The sequence below is a fragment of the Urocampus carinirostris genome, chromosome 9 (assembly GCF_059441175.1).
Source record: "Urocampus carinirostris isolate Australia breed hairy pipefish chromosome 9, RoL_Ucar_1.0, whole genome shotgun sequence".
Lineage (NCBI taxonomy): Eukaryota > Metazoa > Chordata > Actinopteri > Syngnathiformes > Syngnathidae > Urocampus > Urocampus carinirostris.
Window position 1 is genome coordinate 37,252,342 of NC_142357.1, and position 16,255 is coordinate 37,268,596.

The following is a 16,255-nucleotide window of genomic DNA, read 5'->3' on the forward strand; positions in this document are numbered from 1 at the left end:
TCTGCCACCGTGTGGAAATGTCTTGAGGGAATAATTTTTCCCTCAAGAAACGAGCGCGCATAAATTGTTGGGTGAATGTAGGTTGTGTTTGGTTAATGGAGTCAGATAACTAATTCGAACAATTAGGGAAATATTTTGATAATAAATTTCCAACACAGTCCATACACCCTAACTAAAATGCATTGTCATATTGTGCTTTTCCCCTACAGTTTTCTTCTCTAGCCATGTTAGCCATGGTGTCTTGTCTGTTTATGCTTGCTGTCAGTTTTTGCACAATTTAACGCAAGAACCTTGAGAAAATGATGATCTCACCCTCTAAGCAGCTTTTGTTTGTGTACGCTTCTTCTGATTTCCCGATTAAAAGTCTGATTTGCATATGTTGCGCCCCCCCAGAGTGTAGAGACGTGCTGCTGCCGATGATGCTGCGAGAGCTGATCCGAGCTTTGGCGTCCATGGCGGACGGGCCCCATGACGAAAGAAGAAAAAGCCTGGAGATGCTCAACAACATTCTCCAGGTCCTCAGTCGAGACGATGTGGTGAGATAAATACTCTACAATCGGATGCAGAACATATATATTTGTATTTTTATGCTTTTATAATATAATACTCTATTTATAGATTTATATTTTCTGATTATTTTTATTTTCTACAGTTTATTTAAGTATTTGTACATTTATATTTCTATATTTTTATTTATAATCCTTTATAAAGATTTATATAATTATACTTCAGTTTATATCGATTTTATATCATTAGTGCTATATTCATGTTATATTTTTTTCATTTGAATACTATTTGAAGATATTCATATGACATGTTTTCTCCTTTTTTCATTTGAGAGATTTGATATTTATGTATTATTGTATTTCATTTCATATTTTTTATATTTTCATATCCTCACCTTTTTTTTGTTTTCTTCTCTAGCCACCCATGTTAGCCTCTGGGCCACAGGCTATGACTCGCTGCTAGCTGTTATTTTTATTGTTCTCTGCTCCCTTTTCATACTTCAGTGTCACTCACTTTTACCGAAGCTGCTCATGCAAATGTTGATGAGTCCTTTGATTTAGGCATTTGGCCCTTTTTCCCATGCTTCCTTCTTGAGCCATTCACATTAATTACTAGGCTGCAGGCCATGGCTTGCTGCTAGCTGCTATCATTATCGTCAACTGTTGACGCGAGAAAACATCCATTATTCAGGCATCTGATGCTTCTTTTCCGCCATTATACTGTTTCCTTTTCTAGCCACTCATGTTAGCCATTCGGCTGCAGGCCATGGGTAGCCGCTAGCCACTATAGTTATTGATAGCTGCTCCTGCTTTGTCCTTCAGTGTCACTCTTCTTTCACAGCTGGTTATTCAAGTCAACAATGTCCCATGTTTCAGTCTTTTGGCACATTTTTCCCATTGTTTCCTTCTCTAGCCACTCATATTAGTCTATAGAGTGCAGGCAATGACTCTTCGCGATCCGCTATTGTTAGCTGCTCCGTGTAAATAAAACTTGCTTCATCCTCCAGTGTCAATCACCTTCCTTAGCTGGCTTCTAGTGGTGAATTATTACACACTGTCACTTAAAAAAATGCTGAAATAATTTAGAATTATTAAAATGCATCCATCATTGCAATGATAAAAGCCCTGACCTTTTGGATTGCGTTTTTTACAGACCTCTTCTCATTTCCCACTCGAGTTGTATCTTTTTTAATTGCTCTGGTGGGTTTTTGACAACCTGTCGAGTCTTTTGCGAGGGAAGACTTTCGCTTTCCAGTTCTGTTCACGGGAATTGGAGTAATGAAGCAGCGGCTTACAAGAAGAGGAGGAGAGAAGACGTGTAATTAACGCTGATGAGATGGCTTTGCGTTTGGCCTGAGGGGAAAGTGAAACAAAAAGATGGCAGGGTGGGAAAAAGACATGACATTTGCAAAAAAAATAATGATTAAGAAAAAAAATATCATATTTTGGGCTGTAAAAGCTATGACTCATGGCTTTGAAATGAAAATATGCAGAGGTTGGTTTGTAATACTTCTTCCCATCATGCATCACTCCGAAAAAAAAAATATGGTGTACGATTTTTTTGTATTTCGTACGAAAAAATACAACAGTTTGTACGGGCATGGAGCCGTGGAGGTTGAAAGGTATAGAAAACTATGAAAGGAAAGTATGTGCACAAATATGATCAAATAGTCAAATGATAATATATGTGCATAGTCTGGCAGCCAAGTAGCCAAGATGAGTGGCTAGTGAAGGAAACAGTAAAAAGAATGTCAAACATACATGCAAATAATCCCATATGTGTGTAGCTTTGCAGCCAAGTGGCTCACTCGAGTGGCTAGAGAGGGTAACAGGGAAAATAACGTCAAACATGTATGCAAACAATCACATATTTGCATAACCTGGCAGCCAAGTGGATAACAAGAGTAGCTAGAGAAGGAAACAGTTGAAAAAAAAATCAAAAACATGTGCAAATATGTTATCAAATAATCAAATGAGTATTCGTACTTATTATTTGTAAAAAGGTTGTCCCAAAATCTTTGAATCTCTGCCGTTATTACAAAAGACGAATCTCCATTTTCGTGAAAAATATTAAGTGCGAAAATGTGTTCCAATAAAACTCCAGTTGTTTCACTTAAAAGCTGCTTTTCATAATCTCTGACCCTGCTGAATAATAACAAGAAGACCCCAAAAAAGTGAAGCCTCCAAAATGACAGATGTTATCTTGAAAAACTAAAAACAAATTCACCTTTATCTTAAAATATATTATTCATTCTCAACCACACAAACACACAAAAGAACATCTGTAGATTTTCCTCCTTCCATCAAAGCATCTCTCTGCCTGTTTTTCATCTCAATCACGCAGCACCCGGGGAGGCGAAAAGGGGGAAAAAAAAGAAAAAAAAAAAGAAGCAGGAGTGCAAGATGAGGGCTTGGGATGCTACATCATTCCCATCACCTCGTTGCCTTCTCTTCTGGTTGCCATAGTTACCATGCTAATAAAGCAAATGCGAGGAGAGGTGCCACGGCAAACAGATTGATGAAACAGACAAATTAGAGTAAACATGAGGAATGAAAAAAAGAAAATATAATCATATCGAAAAATGGGTAAAACATCCAATTAGCGCTTGCAAGTTATTGTTTCAAACAAGAGAATGATTGTTTGCCTTGATGATTGATTAACAGTCCAGAACTAATATTAAAATATAGGGTTAGGGTTTAGAGCAGGGGTGTCAAACTCATTTTCACTCAGGGGCCACACGATAGAACAAACATTTTCTTGGGGGCCGGACTAGTAGATAAGAGAGAGAAAGAAATAAGACAAAGAGAAGGAGATAAAAAGATAGAGACTGGGACAAAGAAAGAGAGAAAGGGAGAAATAGAGAAAAGAGAGAGGGAGAGAGAACGTGAGAAACAAAAGATATAAAAAATAAATAGTGAGAGAGGGGAAAGAAAGAGAAAGAAAGAAATCCATAGATAAATAGAAAAAGAGAGAGAAACAGAAGGACAGCAAAGAGAAGGGCATAAAGAGAGAATGGGAGAGAGAGAGAGAGAGAGAGAGAGAGAGAGAGAGAGAGAGAGAGAGAGAGAGAGAGAGAGAGAGAGAGAGAGAGAGAGAGAGAGAGAGAGAGAGAGAGAGAGAGAGAGAGAGAGAGAGAGAGAGAGAAACAAAAGAGATAAAAAAGAAATGTTGAGAGAGTGGGAAAGAAAGAGATAGAAAGAAAGAAATCCATAGAGAAATTAAAAGAGAGAAGGACAGAAAAGAGAAAGAGAGAAGGGAAAAGCAAGAGAGAGAGAGAGAAAGAGAGAAAAGCGACAGAAAAGGAAAAAGGAAGAGAGAGCAAAAGAAAGTAAACAGACACTGAGAGAGAAAGAGAGGGACAGAGAGTGGGAGAAGAAGGGGGGGGGGGGCTTTAGCAATTACAATTATTTGATTGACTGATTATACAAATTCAATTTCCCCCCTGAAATTTATCAGCAAATAAATACAAAAAAAGGGGATGAGTCATTTTTATATAGCAGGGACGATTTAACAAAAATTTCGTCAACTTTGTTAAAAAATAAATAAATAAATAAACTGATCGGATAACCATATTTTCACATATTGTTTTTCATCCCAATTTTTAATTCTCTAACTGTATATGTTAATATCAGGCATGTGGCCTAGGAGGACTACCATACCATTGGGGTTTTGTTCTAATCATCGATCCATCCATCATCTGCACCGCTTATCCTCAGTAGGGTCGCGGGGGTGCTGGAGCCCATCCCAATTTCTTTGGGCAGTGGACAGGGGACACCCTGAACTGGTTGCCAGCCAGTCACAGGGCACACAAGGACAGACAACTCACTGGCTCATTCCCACCTAGGGACAATTTGGACCGTCCAATTAACCTAACATGCATGCTTTTAGAATGTGGGAGGAAACCCACGCAGACACGGGGAGAACACGCAAACTACACCTAGGGAGGCTGGGGTAGCTGGACTTGAACCCTGAACCTCTGCACTGTAGTGCTACACACTAACCACCCATCTGCCGTTTAGTTCTAATTACGGAAAGGAAGAGGGTTTGATTTTCTATTTTGACAATATATAAAACCTTTCATGTATTACTCAGATTTCACTCAAAACAGTGTCGTTGAAGCTTAAGATTTTCCTAAAAACGTTGGCCTAGTTTCCTTGGCGTATGCCTGTTAACACCAGGCATGTGGCCAAGGGACTTGAAATACCTGAATCTTGCTGCGTTATTGCAGGTGAGCCTTTATTTTTGTTTCTTGTTTATCTTATGGATATTTTGTCTCTCTTTTGCACGATTTTGTCATCAGGGTGAAACGTTTCAACACATACAAGACGTTGTGGTTTCTTTGCTGAGGATCATCAACCAGACGGTCATCACAATGGGCAGAGAGCATGCGCTAATTGTGAGTAAAAAACAAATATTTGTGTGTTGTTACGTACCCTTCAAAATAAATCAATGATATTGCCAATTAGAAGCAAATTTTGACTCAATTCAGGGTATTTTTTGTGCAGAATTGTCCTCACATTGTACAGATAAAGCAACTGTTTTGAAGACACAAAAATATATATATTTGGGGTGTCAGTTTTCTTTTTTTTTCCCTCTATGGAACAACAGGCATACAGCCCAAGGGCTAAACAATGACAGTTGTTATAGAAATTAAGTTTGAATTGAGAATATTTGGCAGGACCAGAACGGAAACAGGACCCAATTGCGTTACCCACAAGTTTTATTAAAGGAAAGAGGAAGGGCTGCGCCCACGATCCGGTGTTCGCAAGGCCGCTCTCGTACATGGAAGTGGATCTTCTGTAGCGAGCGATGGAGGTGTCAAGGACGGAAAAACAGGTCGATAGCCGGGACAGGAGAGTAAAAACGTGGTCGGGGTCAGAAACTGGTCGTAAGCCGGGACGGGAGAGCAACATGGTCAGGATCAAAAGGGTCGTAGCCAGAGACAGATGGGAGCAAAAGTGGGACAGGTGGAAGTCGGGGTTGAAAAAGTCTTGCCTATTATACACTGAGGTTCGCAGACGGACTGACAAAAGAGGATTGACAGGACCGAGTTCAAATAGTGACAGGGAGCCAATCAGAACCCGCGGCGGTTAGCGCCAAATGAGCGGGCACAGCTGAGTCAGATCAGTAATCATCACAATTTTTTTAAGTTCCATGTAAAGGGACAGGATTTATTGGTCAGTGCCTCTGAGAGGTAAACAAAAAAACTGCATTCATTAAAAAAACAATATTCATTTGAATAATAAGCCTGAAGTATCAAAGAGCTAGCATTCTTACAAACTACTCATAGATTAAAAAAAATCCATTTATTTTACATTATGTTTCAAAAGAGACCTGACATAAGTGTCTGCCATCGTGCTGCTACGGGTACCAAAACCCCCCAAAAGGCCGGGCAAAAAAATCCTGCTTTTAGGTCACTTTGAGTATGCATTGTGTTTCTACATCATTGTGCTTTTTAGCACTCGTCTTCCGTTGCAACGCACCATACAGTGACATCTCGTGGTCGAATAACACACACTGTCTCTTTAAGGAATGAAACTTCATATTGAGTTTGTGGTATTTGTAATCTGGATCAATTTTTTGTATATACCTTGGAACCTCGGTTCTCGACCATAATCCGTTGCAGAACCCTGTTCGAAAACCGATTTGGTCGATCACCGAAAATCGTTTTTCCCATTAAAAGTCATGTAAAATCGTTTCAATCCGTTACAACACCCTGAACGTTTACCATGAAAGTAAACATGAAGCTAACCCAGGCTAATCGTACGTTCGCGTTAGCGTAATTTTCCGTACGAAAGATTACGCTAACATGAACGTGTAAAAATAAGAAAATCAGGTCGTTTACACGTCATTTAGCACCCTGGTCTCCACAACAAGTGGTGAGCGGTTGAAGGATAATGAAAAGAATTATGAATAGGATTTCTTACCTTTGTGGTGGTCTGCAGAAGCCATGCTTTATTCCCTCGAAAGAAGGGAAACATCTTCTTCATATTTTGCTATTATTTCTTTCTTAAATGCAATAGTTGTACGCACTACTCTTCTTTTTTCACCTGTAGCAACTTTACTGCTTGCACCGACTTTCTTCCGAGGCATAATTAGGGGTTAAAACACTCCGTTGACCGATATTAAAAACGAAAGCAAAAAGGAGTGTGCGCTCACGTGACAACAGTTCTTCACGAGGGGTGGGGGCAATCTACACCCGTACGCCGCTAGCGTACCGGCGTTCGAACTCCGATTTTTTGAACGAAAAGCGAAGCAAGAATTTCTCGAAATTTTGGGTCGAGAACCGATTTGTTCGAACCGAGAGGCGTTCGAAAACCGAGGTTCCACTGTATAAATAACCATCTGGTTGATATTTTGCTTCACTTAAGCACGATTTGTTTTTATTGCATTAAAACAACATGGTACGAGAGAAATCTCACTTAAAATGAGCAATATTTTCCATCAATTGGGAAAGATATTTTTTTGCAGCGTAGGAATCCTGTTTGAGCCTTGGTAGCACCTTGCAATGGGGACGTTTAACAAAATCAATGAGTCATTAACCCTAATGTTAATAATGTAAGGAAGCCTGTCAGTGCGGGATCAGCTACTCCATCTTTGTTGTCTCTTAATATATTCTCATTTCCATCACTTTACAGCCAGCAGGCTGTCCTTTAATTACTCCATCGAGTTCCTCTGCACGTCCTCGCTCATTGCTACATTTGACATACTTCCGAAGCGGCATATCAACATTAGGCTGTTCAATCCCTGGGATTTTCCGTATTATTTCTCGCCAAAAATGACACATTGTTGTATATTTTCATCCTTTTGATGCCTCTCCCGGAACCAACTCCTCGCCAAGTGGCAATGTGAGTCGATACTCCATCTGTTTGCTATGAAATGGGAAGAGAGGTTTCATTTTTGGACGACAAAATAATTGCAGTAGACCCCAGGGTTACGACATTCCGAGACGGGGAAGCCAAAGTGAAGTTGTTGTATTGCGAGGAATAGAAATACGAAGCACTACTTATGTGTGATATACGTGTATATGACTAAGTAACATAGGAAATATATATACAAGGAAAGAAAAAAAATATATTTTTTTTATCTTTGGTGTGACATGATTTGAGCTGGTACGGTGGAGTAGCAGGTGAATGCAAGGGAGGGAAGGGAAGGAGACGGGAGATCAAGATTAAAACTGATTTTTCACTTGCACTTTTTTCCATTTGCAGGCATTGCGATGCCCTTTAAAGACTTTGCTACTTTCATTACTTTGTTGTTTTCCAAAATAGTCATGATCGTCGCTATTTTATGGCCATGCAACATAGCAAAATTAGAGATTTGTTTGCCTTCTTTGGAAACTTCGTTTCCATGGTCGACATATTTTGATTTTCTGTTATACTATTACAAGTGGCAGAGCCCAAATCTTGTAAAATGAGTAAAAAAAATACACTTTTGTATCAATGACTAGCAAAGTTGTGTGTCCTTTTCAAATTTCTTGATATTCACAAGCTTTGATTCTATGTCAGCATGTTTTTTTCTCACTCATTAGCATTACATCAGGCCTTAGGACCCATCGCGAATAAATACAGGACAAAAATACAATATTGCACAGACTCGCAAAGATCAAGTCTTTATGAAGCACAGGAGATTTTGAACTGAATAAAGAAAAAGGCATTGTGGGAGGTAGTTCAGCCAATGGCAGGTCAGCATTTTATATGACGTTTCGCGTACCAATCAACCTAAGAGACGTAACATAAGTTTTTGGACAGGCTAAATAATTGGTTGGTGATGTCTTCTTATAGGGAAATACCATAAAGAAGGGCCGAAAACAACTTAGTCCAGACCATAAACATGTCTCCCGGGGGTCTACAGTATTAATTCTAGTGTGCAATCAATTGGAAGTTGAGCAACTCCTTTGAACTTCAAACCGTCGCCCAGTTATATTCAAGAAGTTCTAGTTTCACAGTAAATTCCATCTTATTCCAAAATTCTGTTCCGGAGGACACCCTCAGAGGCTGCCGTGCTACTATCAGAGCCACCAGAAACATTTCTTGCGGAGTTTCTTAACGCGGGCTTTGGCGCTGGTCCGGCTGGCCTGAGACGTGGCCAAGGTGGCTTTGGTCGGAAGAGGTGCTGGCACGTCATACTCGCCCTCCAGTGACTCCATCACCCCCTGGAAACGTCCTTCCTGCTGACGGAAGTCGTGCTCCACACTGAAAAAGGGAAAGAGAGACGTTCAGGTGGACATTAAGCGATGTTGGAAATGTAGACTTACGTTGCTAGAGAAAGATAAAGAATATATATCTTAAAAGAATGTAGTGTATTCTGTTGGTCGGATGCCCTCCGGAACGACATCGGACACACTGGCTGGGGATGAAAGAAGGCTCAGTTGACTCAAGTGGGTTAGAAGATTTTATTTCTAATCAAAAAATGACGCTGACACTGTCGTGGAACACTGTATTGATTCATGGATAAAATTGTATCCATTTGTTCATTCCGAACTGGATCTCATGCTCTAGAGCAGTGGTCTCCAACATGGTACACACTGGCACCAGGATGCCCCCTGAGGACAGCTGAGGTGCCTTCAGACTTGTTCTGAAAATAGCTCACCAGTTCTGGGTCATTGTGATTTTCTTGTAAAATGATTTTTTTTGTGGTTGACTGAGTCTATATAACCCTACTTCCAATAATTAACCTGGCAATAAGATAGTAACAACATAACGAAGGATTTTATACATTTGACTATAAAGGATTTTATAAGATTGAATACAAGTTACATTTATTGAGTTTAATGCTATAGTTATTTACTGACTGTGCCCTTATTCAATGAGCAGTGAAAGGTCAGGGCAGGCTAGTGGAAGATGTTGTTTACAGGAACGGGACGTACTGCTGATAAGATAATCAGCACACCCAGACGCTGTTGACCCAGAAAGGCCCGGTGTTGTTTTGAGGAAGCCAGACATCATGACGCTCGTCTATGAGATTGTGAAGCCCATGTTGGGCTTCCTTGGCACGCCCATGGGAGGAGCTGGCACACCATTATGCGGGGAGAAGATGGCCAATAGGAGAAAGCTAAAGGACTTCAGAAGAGGGCGCCAACGTCACTTCGGCCGTCTTTGATGGAGTACACTTAGTTAAATTGTTAAGGAAAACAAATCTTCCCCCCGTGTGAAAATGTCGGCTTTCCTGTTCATTTTCCTTCAAGAAACGAGCGCGCATAAATTGTCGGGTGAACGTAGGTTGTGTTTGGTTACTGGAGTCACATAACTAATTCGAACAATTTGGTAAACGGAACATTTTGATAATTCCCAATAATAGTAATAATATAACAAGCTGTCATTTTGGAAATGCATATAAAATTGGGTGCCATTTGCGCAAATTAGTAACAAAATGATCACCAAGTGTAACCAAAAAAGGAATGATCACTAGCTAAGAACCCTGCCCTACTGGTCTATAACAGAGTGAGATCTTGATTTTATGATGATGCTTGCTTGGAAGGCAATGTCTCGGTTTAATGGAGTACCAGCAAGTCCTCTTAACTCAACTTAACAAGATCTTCTGACCAGGAAGTGTTGTGGTTAATGACATAACAATTCCAATGTAAGATCATCTCTTAGTAAAAAATGGTGCATTGTTCAAGAGTTTCTCAGGGCTTACATTATATAGGTTGTTTGTCCCTTTTTGGGCCATCCCCTAAGACAATGCAGCCCCTCTGTTTCAGATTCCCTGTTGACTTCTCCTTGAACTAATCTGGATTCACTATCTCCCATTTTGGGATGTTTTTCTAAAGTCAACCGGTTGACCCAAGATTTTGAGGTCCCATTTGGTGCAAAAACTCTGGCAGAACAAAGACCAGATTCCTAAAGGCTATCTCAAATTCTCAATGTTCTTATCAAATTGTCATGATCCGGGGCACCTGCGGCTGCCCTGTTGGTGCCAACAGCCACAGGACTTGATTGGCTGTTGAACTCTTTGTAAACTCCTGTCTTCCGAAAGGAAGCCGTCAGACCGTCTGCGAACCTATGCTCTCAGCTAGGCAAGCTTTTGTACTCTCCGACATTATCCCGCCCTGTTTTCGTGCCTAATACATGTTGCCGACCTTTTTCTGGACCCGTTTCTGCTTTTGCTCCTCCGTCCCGGCCATCGACCTGTTTTTCCCCGTTTCCTGCCTGATACCTGTTGCCGACCTCTTTTCTATTTTAACAATATATAAAACCTCTCATGTATTACTCAGTTTTCACTCAAAAACCCACGCAACCACGGGGAGAACACACAAACTCCGCACAGTAAGTCCGGTAGCTGGAATTGAACCCACACAGGAGGTTCCCAAGACCTTAGAACTGTGCAGCACATGCGCTAACCACTGTGCCACCGTGCTGCCCAGTCAATATATTATTTGAATAAATAATCAATTGACAAATTCATCTCAAAGGGCTTCTATTAAAATAGTCCAACCTTTCGTAGCACCACTTCAGTTTATAATGGGGGAATAAACAAAAAGCCTTATCAATTTCATGCTACCCTTATTTGGTTTTTTGATATCCATGTCAAAGGAACTTGCTTTGTTGGAACTGATGGAAATCATTTGCTGGAGGTGAGACTGGGCCAACCCCCGATTGATTATCGTACTGATTTCCTTCCTTGACTTCAAGGTTATGTAGGTGTGACTGGGGGTTGGCTGGGGTACTCAGAGAAGGTCAACGCCAATTATTTGGCTATTGATTTCAGGAAAAAGAGAGGCTCTGATGAAATGTATCCATTTTGAGAATGAAGTTCAGAGCAGGGTGGGCGCACTAGTGTCAAGAACCGGAACAGGAGGAGAACCCAAATGCGTGACGTTTCTCACACAAGCTTTTATTTTATGGGAAATTGGGCAGTCATGCACGTTAACCCAAACGCCAGTGATTCGGCGATCGTTGGGCGAAGACGTAAGGCAGCAGTCTGGCATGGAATGACAGGAGGCCAGAGGCTGACAAGATCGACACCAATTGCACGAGCAGATACTGGGCAGGTTTGATATCAAAACTGGATATCAAAATTAAACAGGACAAACTAGACAGGAACGAACCCGGAGACCGATATTAAACAGGACAGAATAGATGGGAACAATATCGGACAGGAAATACCAACAGGAAACTGGACAGAGTCAAAACCCACGTCTTGCGGGCGCAGAGGTTCATTGACGGACTCACAAAGGGTGAGTGAGAGCACTTAGCTTAAATAGAAAGGAAGCCAATCTGTCAACGAGCCGCAGCTGGTGCCACACGGGCGGGGCCAATTGGGCGCCATGGCAACAGTGACAACTGGTCAATAGTTCCATCCAAAACAAATGCAGACAGCTAGCTTTTAGTGGCTTGTAACATTGAAAAGTATTTCACAAATTAAATCGAACTCTAAAGAATCTAAAGAGAGCAAATAAAGGGTGATCACAAATAAGTGCCTTGTACATTATTATCGGGTCCAGGAAGTGACTGATGCGGTGTCATGAGAGATAGCAAGACTGTACAGGCTGCAAGCCCGGGCTGATGCTACGGCTTGGCTTACGCCTCCTTAAAACCACTCCTGCCGAGCCTATATCTTACCAAAGCCATTTTCACGGATGACCTGGAGTTACAACCCATAGGAAACTGCTACATTTGGGTCGTTTATATTTCATTGTGGCGACCTGGCTCAAGTGGATACTTAATACTAGCGTGCATCTAGACAGCTGCTCTCTAAATCGCTTTCTTGCCCTGAAAGGAGAAGCCCTCCTATTACTTTTTACTTTAGTATAATATAAAGCATGCATTAATGATCAAAGTTACTCAGCTACATTTCTAAAAACAGATGTCAGCCATGTCATCCTATGCGACAAGACCCAAAAACAATTGCAAAGCAGTGAAAACAGATAAGGCATATAAAATTTCATTGTTCGGTGTTCTGCTATAGAAGAGTGGAAAATGAAAGGTTATTCGGCCTGACCTGTAAGAATATTCAAGTGAGGTGCTGAGATGGATGCAGCTCTTAAAAATCCATCTCTCTAAAAGCTCACTTTTACGTATCTCAGGTCAGCAAACAAGTGAACAAGGAATGCCGTGTCCTCAAAAAAGCAGTTAGTGGAGTGGGGAAGAGAGGCTGAGTGAGCTTCTAAGAGGGACAAGGAAGAGGTCTCTGCACTCTGAATACCATATCGAGGGTGAAGGGACACGTTTTACAACTCTAATGGCCAAGGATGATTCTCTTCAATAAATCATCTCAGAACGGAGACGCAGACTAGACACTCCACTAAACTTCATCCCCACAACTTCATCAGCCTTTGAATATTTTTTTCCGATTTATGCTCTCTCTCTTGTTATAAAATACATTAAATTTCTGTCCCTCTCTGTCCAAACAGAGGGACTGTCAAAAGTTTATTCTCCATTCACTGACTTTAATCAAGAGCAGTGAAGCAAAATATCTCCCGGCCTCTGTGTCTGTCTTCAAAAAACCCTTTTTAAGGCATAAATCATGAGAGTTGTTTCAATCCCAGCTGTGCCCGACTGGATTTTCTTTCACTATATTATTTTAGCTGTGTAATAACATCGGTTAGAATATTGTAGTTACCGGCTCTCTGGGACTTTCTCCACAAAATGTTCCAAGCAATTGTGTTTTAACAATTGGGAAATATAGTCTGACTTCATGCATTTTCCTCTCAGTCAACTACAGAGTTGCTAATGAATGATTTTGTCTCCTTTTGTTTTGATTTCTGTAATTCCGTGCTCCCTGGACTTTCCACAAAGAATGTAGCAAGTGATTGTTTATTATTTAAAGAATATAGCCAGACCACGCCCATTTTTCTCTTCAGCAAACACAGCGCTTCTGTTGTTGTCAGGACCAGATGGAGACAGGACCCACTTGCGTTAAGTTTCTCTCAGTTTTATTGGAAGAAAGGAAAGGGTTGCCCTCACGATCCGGTGATCCGGCCGGGACAGGGGAGCAAAAACTTGGTCGCGGTCGTAAGCCAGGAAGGGAGAGTAGACGTGGTCGAGGACAAAAAAGGTAGAAAGCCGGGACGGGAGAGTAGATATGATCAGGATTAAAAAAGGGTTGAAGCCGGGGGACGGACGGGAGCAAAAAGCAGGTGTGAGTCAGGTTCGAAAAAAGGCTTTCCTAGTGTAAACTGAGGTTCGCGGACAGACTGACAATGGGTGACAGATAGACGTGGATTTAAATAGTGACATGGAGCCAATCAGAGTCTGAGGCAGTTACCGCCAGTGGGTACAGGTGATTTGCATCAGTAATCATGACAGTTGTATTTTTCTAAAACCTCTACATTAGATATTTGTAATTCCTTGCTCTCCAGACACCCCCCCAAAAAAATAATATTCGGTTTGCTAACAGGGCCCAGGGGTAGGAGTTTTAAAATTGCTATGTTGGCTCCACGTGCGTTCCAGGAATGATTTTTAAAGTGCTTTTATCTCTTTTTGTTAGATTTTGTTATTCCCTGCTCTACGGATTATATTAAGATCCATTTTAAAAATCTTAATAGTTTTTGCCCATGTCATGATGACTCATGACTTTCACCTGTGCCCGCTCGTTTGGCGCCAGCTGCTGCTGGCTACCTGATTGGTTCCCCATCCTATTTAAGCTTAGTCCTTTAACTCGCCGGTTGTCAGTCCGTCAGCGAACCTCTGTTTCTACAAGGCAAGCACTTTGACTCCCATCGGTCCCGCTTTTTGCACCCGTTCTCCATCCATTCCTGATTTCCCCGTTCGTCTCCGGCTACGACCTGTTTTTTGACCCGGACCACTTTTTGGTCTCCGGTCCTGGCTTACGACCGTTTTTGAGCCCGACCACGTTTTTGATCTCCTGTCCCGGCTATCGACCTTTTTTTTTTCCGTCTTCGACACCACGATCTCCCAGTCCGGAAGATCCACTTCCGCATTCGGAACACGTTCCGATTTTGTGAGCGGCTTGCTTCCTGCGTCCAGGGAGCATCGGATCGCGGGCACTGCCTTTCCTCCTTATCTCAATAAATTGAAACGTTACGCGATTGGGTCTACCCTTTGTGCTGGTCGTGACAGGCCATTATATATCACCATTGCAGGCCTCGTGGCCCGAAAAGAGCTACATGGATACATTCTGATTTAATTAATCTGTTTTTTGGGGTTAATTCACATTTTATGTTGCATTTGTGCCGATGACATCGGACTCCGTGGTAGATACTCGCATGGCCAGAATGATAAAACCTTTTTATTATAACGGGCTCATGGATTCAGGCTGTAACTTGTGACTTGGAATGCAAATTAGGTGGAGAAGCTGCTCATTTGCATAATGAGGGGGGGATTAGCAGGTATATGTTGTACCGGGACTATGAAAACACGCTCTTAAGCTGCACAAAATTTTCCAGGCTAACAAAGTTATTACACGTATGCTACAAAAACGAGCACGGATGATCGGTTCTTTTAATGTTCTTACATCCGATTTGCATGCGATTGTCTATTAGAGCGCTTCACATCACTCAGATTTTGATTTTCAATGATGAGACAAGACTTTATTATCAATGACTTTGTAATTACCCATCCATCCCTTTACCATATTTTATTTGAAGAAAAAAAAGCAAGCTCAAGAAGGGAACAAATTATAGTGTCGTTACCTGTAGATGATGCAGGCCGTCTTTTGGCAGGTGGGACAGTTGTTAATGTCCTGACCGGTTCTGTATGAACTCCGACTGTAGAAAGAGTATACAAACATTTAAAATATCGCAGAGAATCAGATTCTATTGTCCTGTTTCGATAAAATCCATATACAGTAGACACCCGGTTATGGCATAAGGTGGGGATCGTATGGTGAAATTGTCCCATATTGGAGGACAGACATTGATGGTCAAGTCAAGTCACATTTATTTATATAGCCCTTAATCACAAAAAATGTCTCAAAGGACTGCACAGGATTACAATTACAAAATTGCACAATTACCTGATCTTAAACCAGCATGCGGGCAAGGAACAACTCAAAAACCTCAGTGTGAGGGAAAAAAGAGAAACCTTGAGAAAGGACCTCACATGTGGTAATCCCCCTTCCAGGATTGACCAGAGTGATGGTAATTCGCAAATGCCTCCTCATTCCCCAGTACTTCATATAAGACCTAGCGAGAGTAGCAATGTGTGTGCTTTCTTCAAAATTCTTGATAATTGCAAACCTCCTTTCCCTAGTTATCATGTTTTCGTTTCTCCCTTTAGCAATACTGCAAGCCTTTGGAGCCATAGCGAATAGCTACAATACAGAAATTACAGAAATAACAATAACACACTCGCAAATTTTTCCATAGCACAAGTGATTCAGAATTAAATTAAAAGAAAGGCATTGTGGGAAGTAGTTTAGCCATTGCATATCGGTATATTCCTAAATCTGTGATGCAAGCCAATAGCAAACCTGTATCTTATATGATGTCGACCAATGGCAAACAAGCATCTTAGAGACATATCTCGTCATACGCATGAGCTCCACAAAGTTAGAATTTTGGTTGTTTTGTGGTACATGCAATACTTTATTTATGTCATATAGTAGGGGTAATGCCTTCGAGAGGGGCCCAAAACTCTTATTCTACACTGTAAAGTAAAAATGTTGCAAGTATCGATCTCTGTATCCCATTGAACTACTCTACAGTCTTTTCTAAGATTTATGATCCTTATAAATGAGTTAGGCTAGTACCAATGCCAGGAATTTGGGAAAACAAATTCACTCCATAACGTGAAAACATCATGATTTAGGGAGGCCATAACATGGCGGTCTTCAGCATTGTCTT

At 41.2% G+C, this 16,255-nt stretch overlaps 2 protein-coding genes across 2 annotated transcripts in view; one reads left to right on the forward strand and one right to left on the reverse strand.

Moving 5' to 3' along the window:
• dock2 (dedicator of cytokinesis 2) overlaps window positions 1-16,255 on the forward strand; it is a 167,325-nt gene that overhangs the window by 80,541 nt on the left and 70,529 nt on the right. The window contains exons 25-26 of the mRNA XM_088343674.1: window positions 394-536; window positions 4,808-4,903. Of these exons, the coding sequence (XP_088199800.1) occupies window positions 394-536; window positions 4,808-4,903 (239 nt within the window). The remainder of the gene's footprint in view (window positions 1-393; window positions 537-4,807; window positions 4,904-16,255) is intronic.
• insyn2b (inhibitory synaptic factor family member 2B) overlaps window positions 8,094-16,255 on the reverse strand; it is a 34,025-nt gene continuing 25,863 nt past the window's right edge. Inside the window, exons 3-4 of the mRNA XM_088343665.1 lie at window positions 15,104-15,178; window positions 8,094-8,702 (exon numbers count right to left, since the gene is read on the reverse strand). Of these exons, the coding sequence (XP_088199791.1) occupies window positions 8,519-8,702; window positions 15,104-15,178 (259 nt within the window). The 3' untranslated portion in view covers window positions 8,094-8,518. The remainder of the gene's footprint in view (window positions 8,703-15,103; window positions 15,179-16,255) is intronic.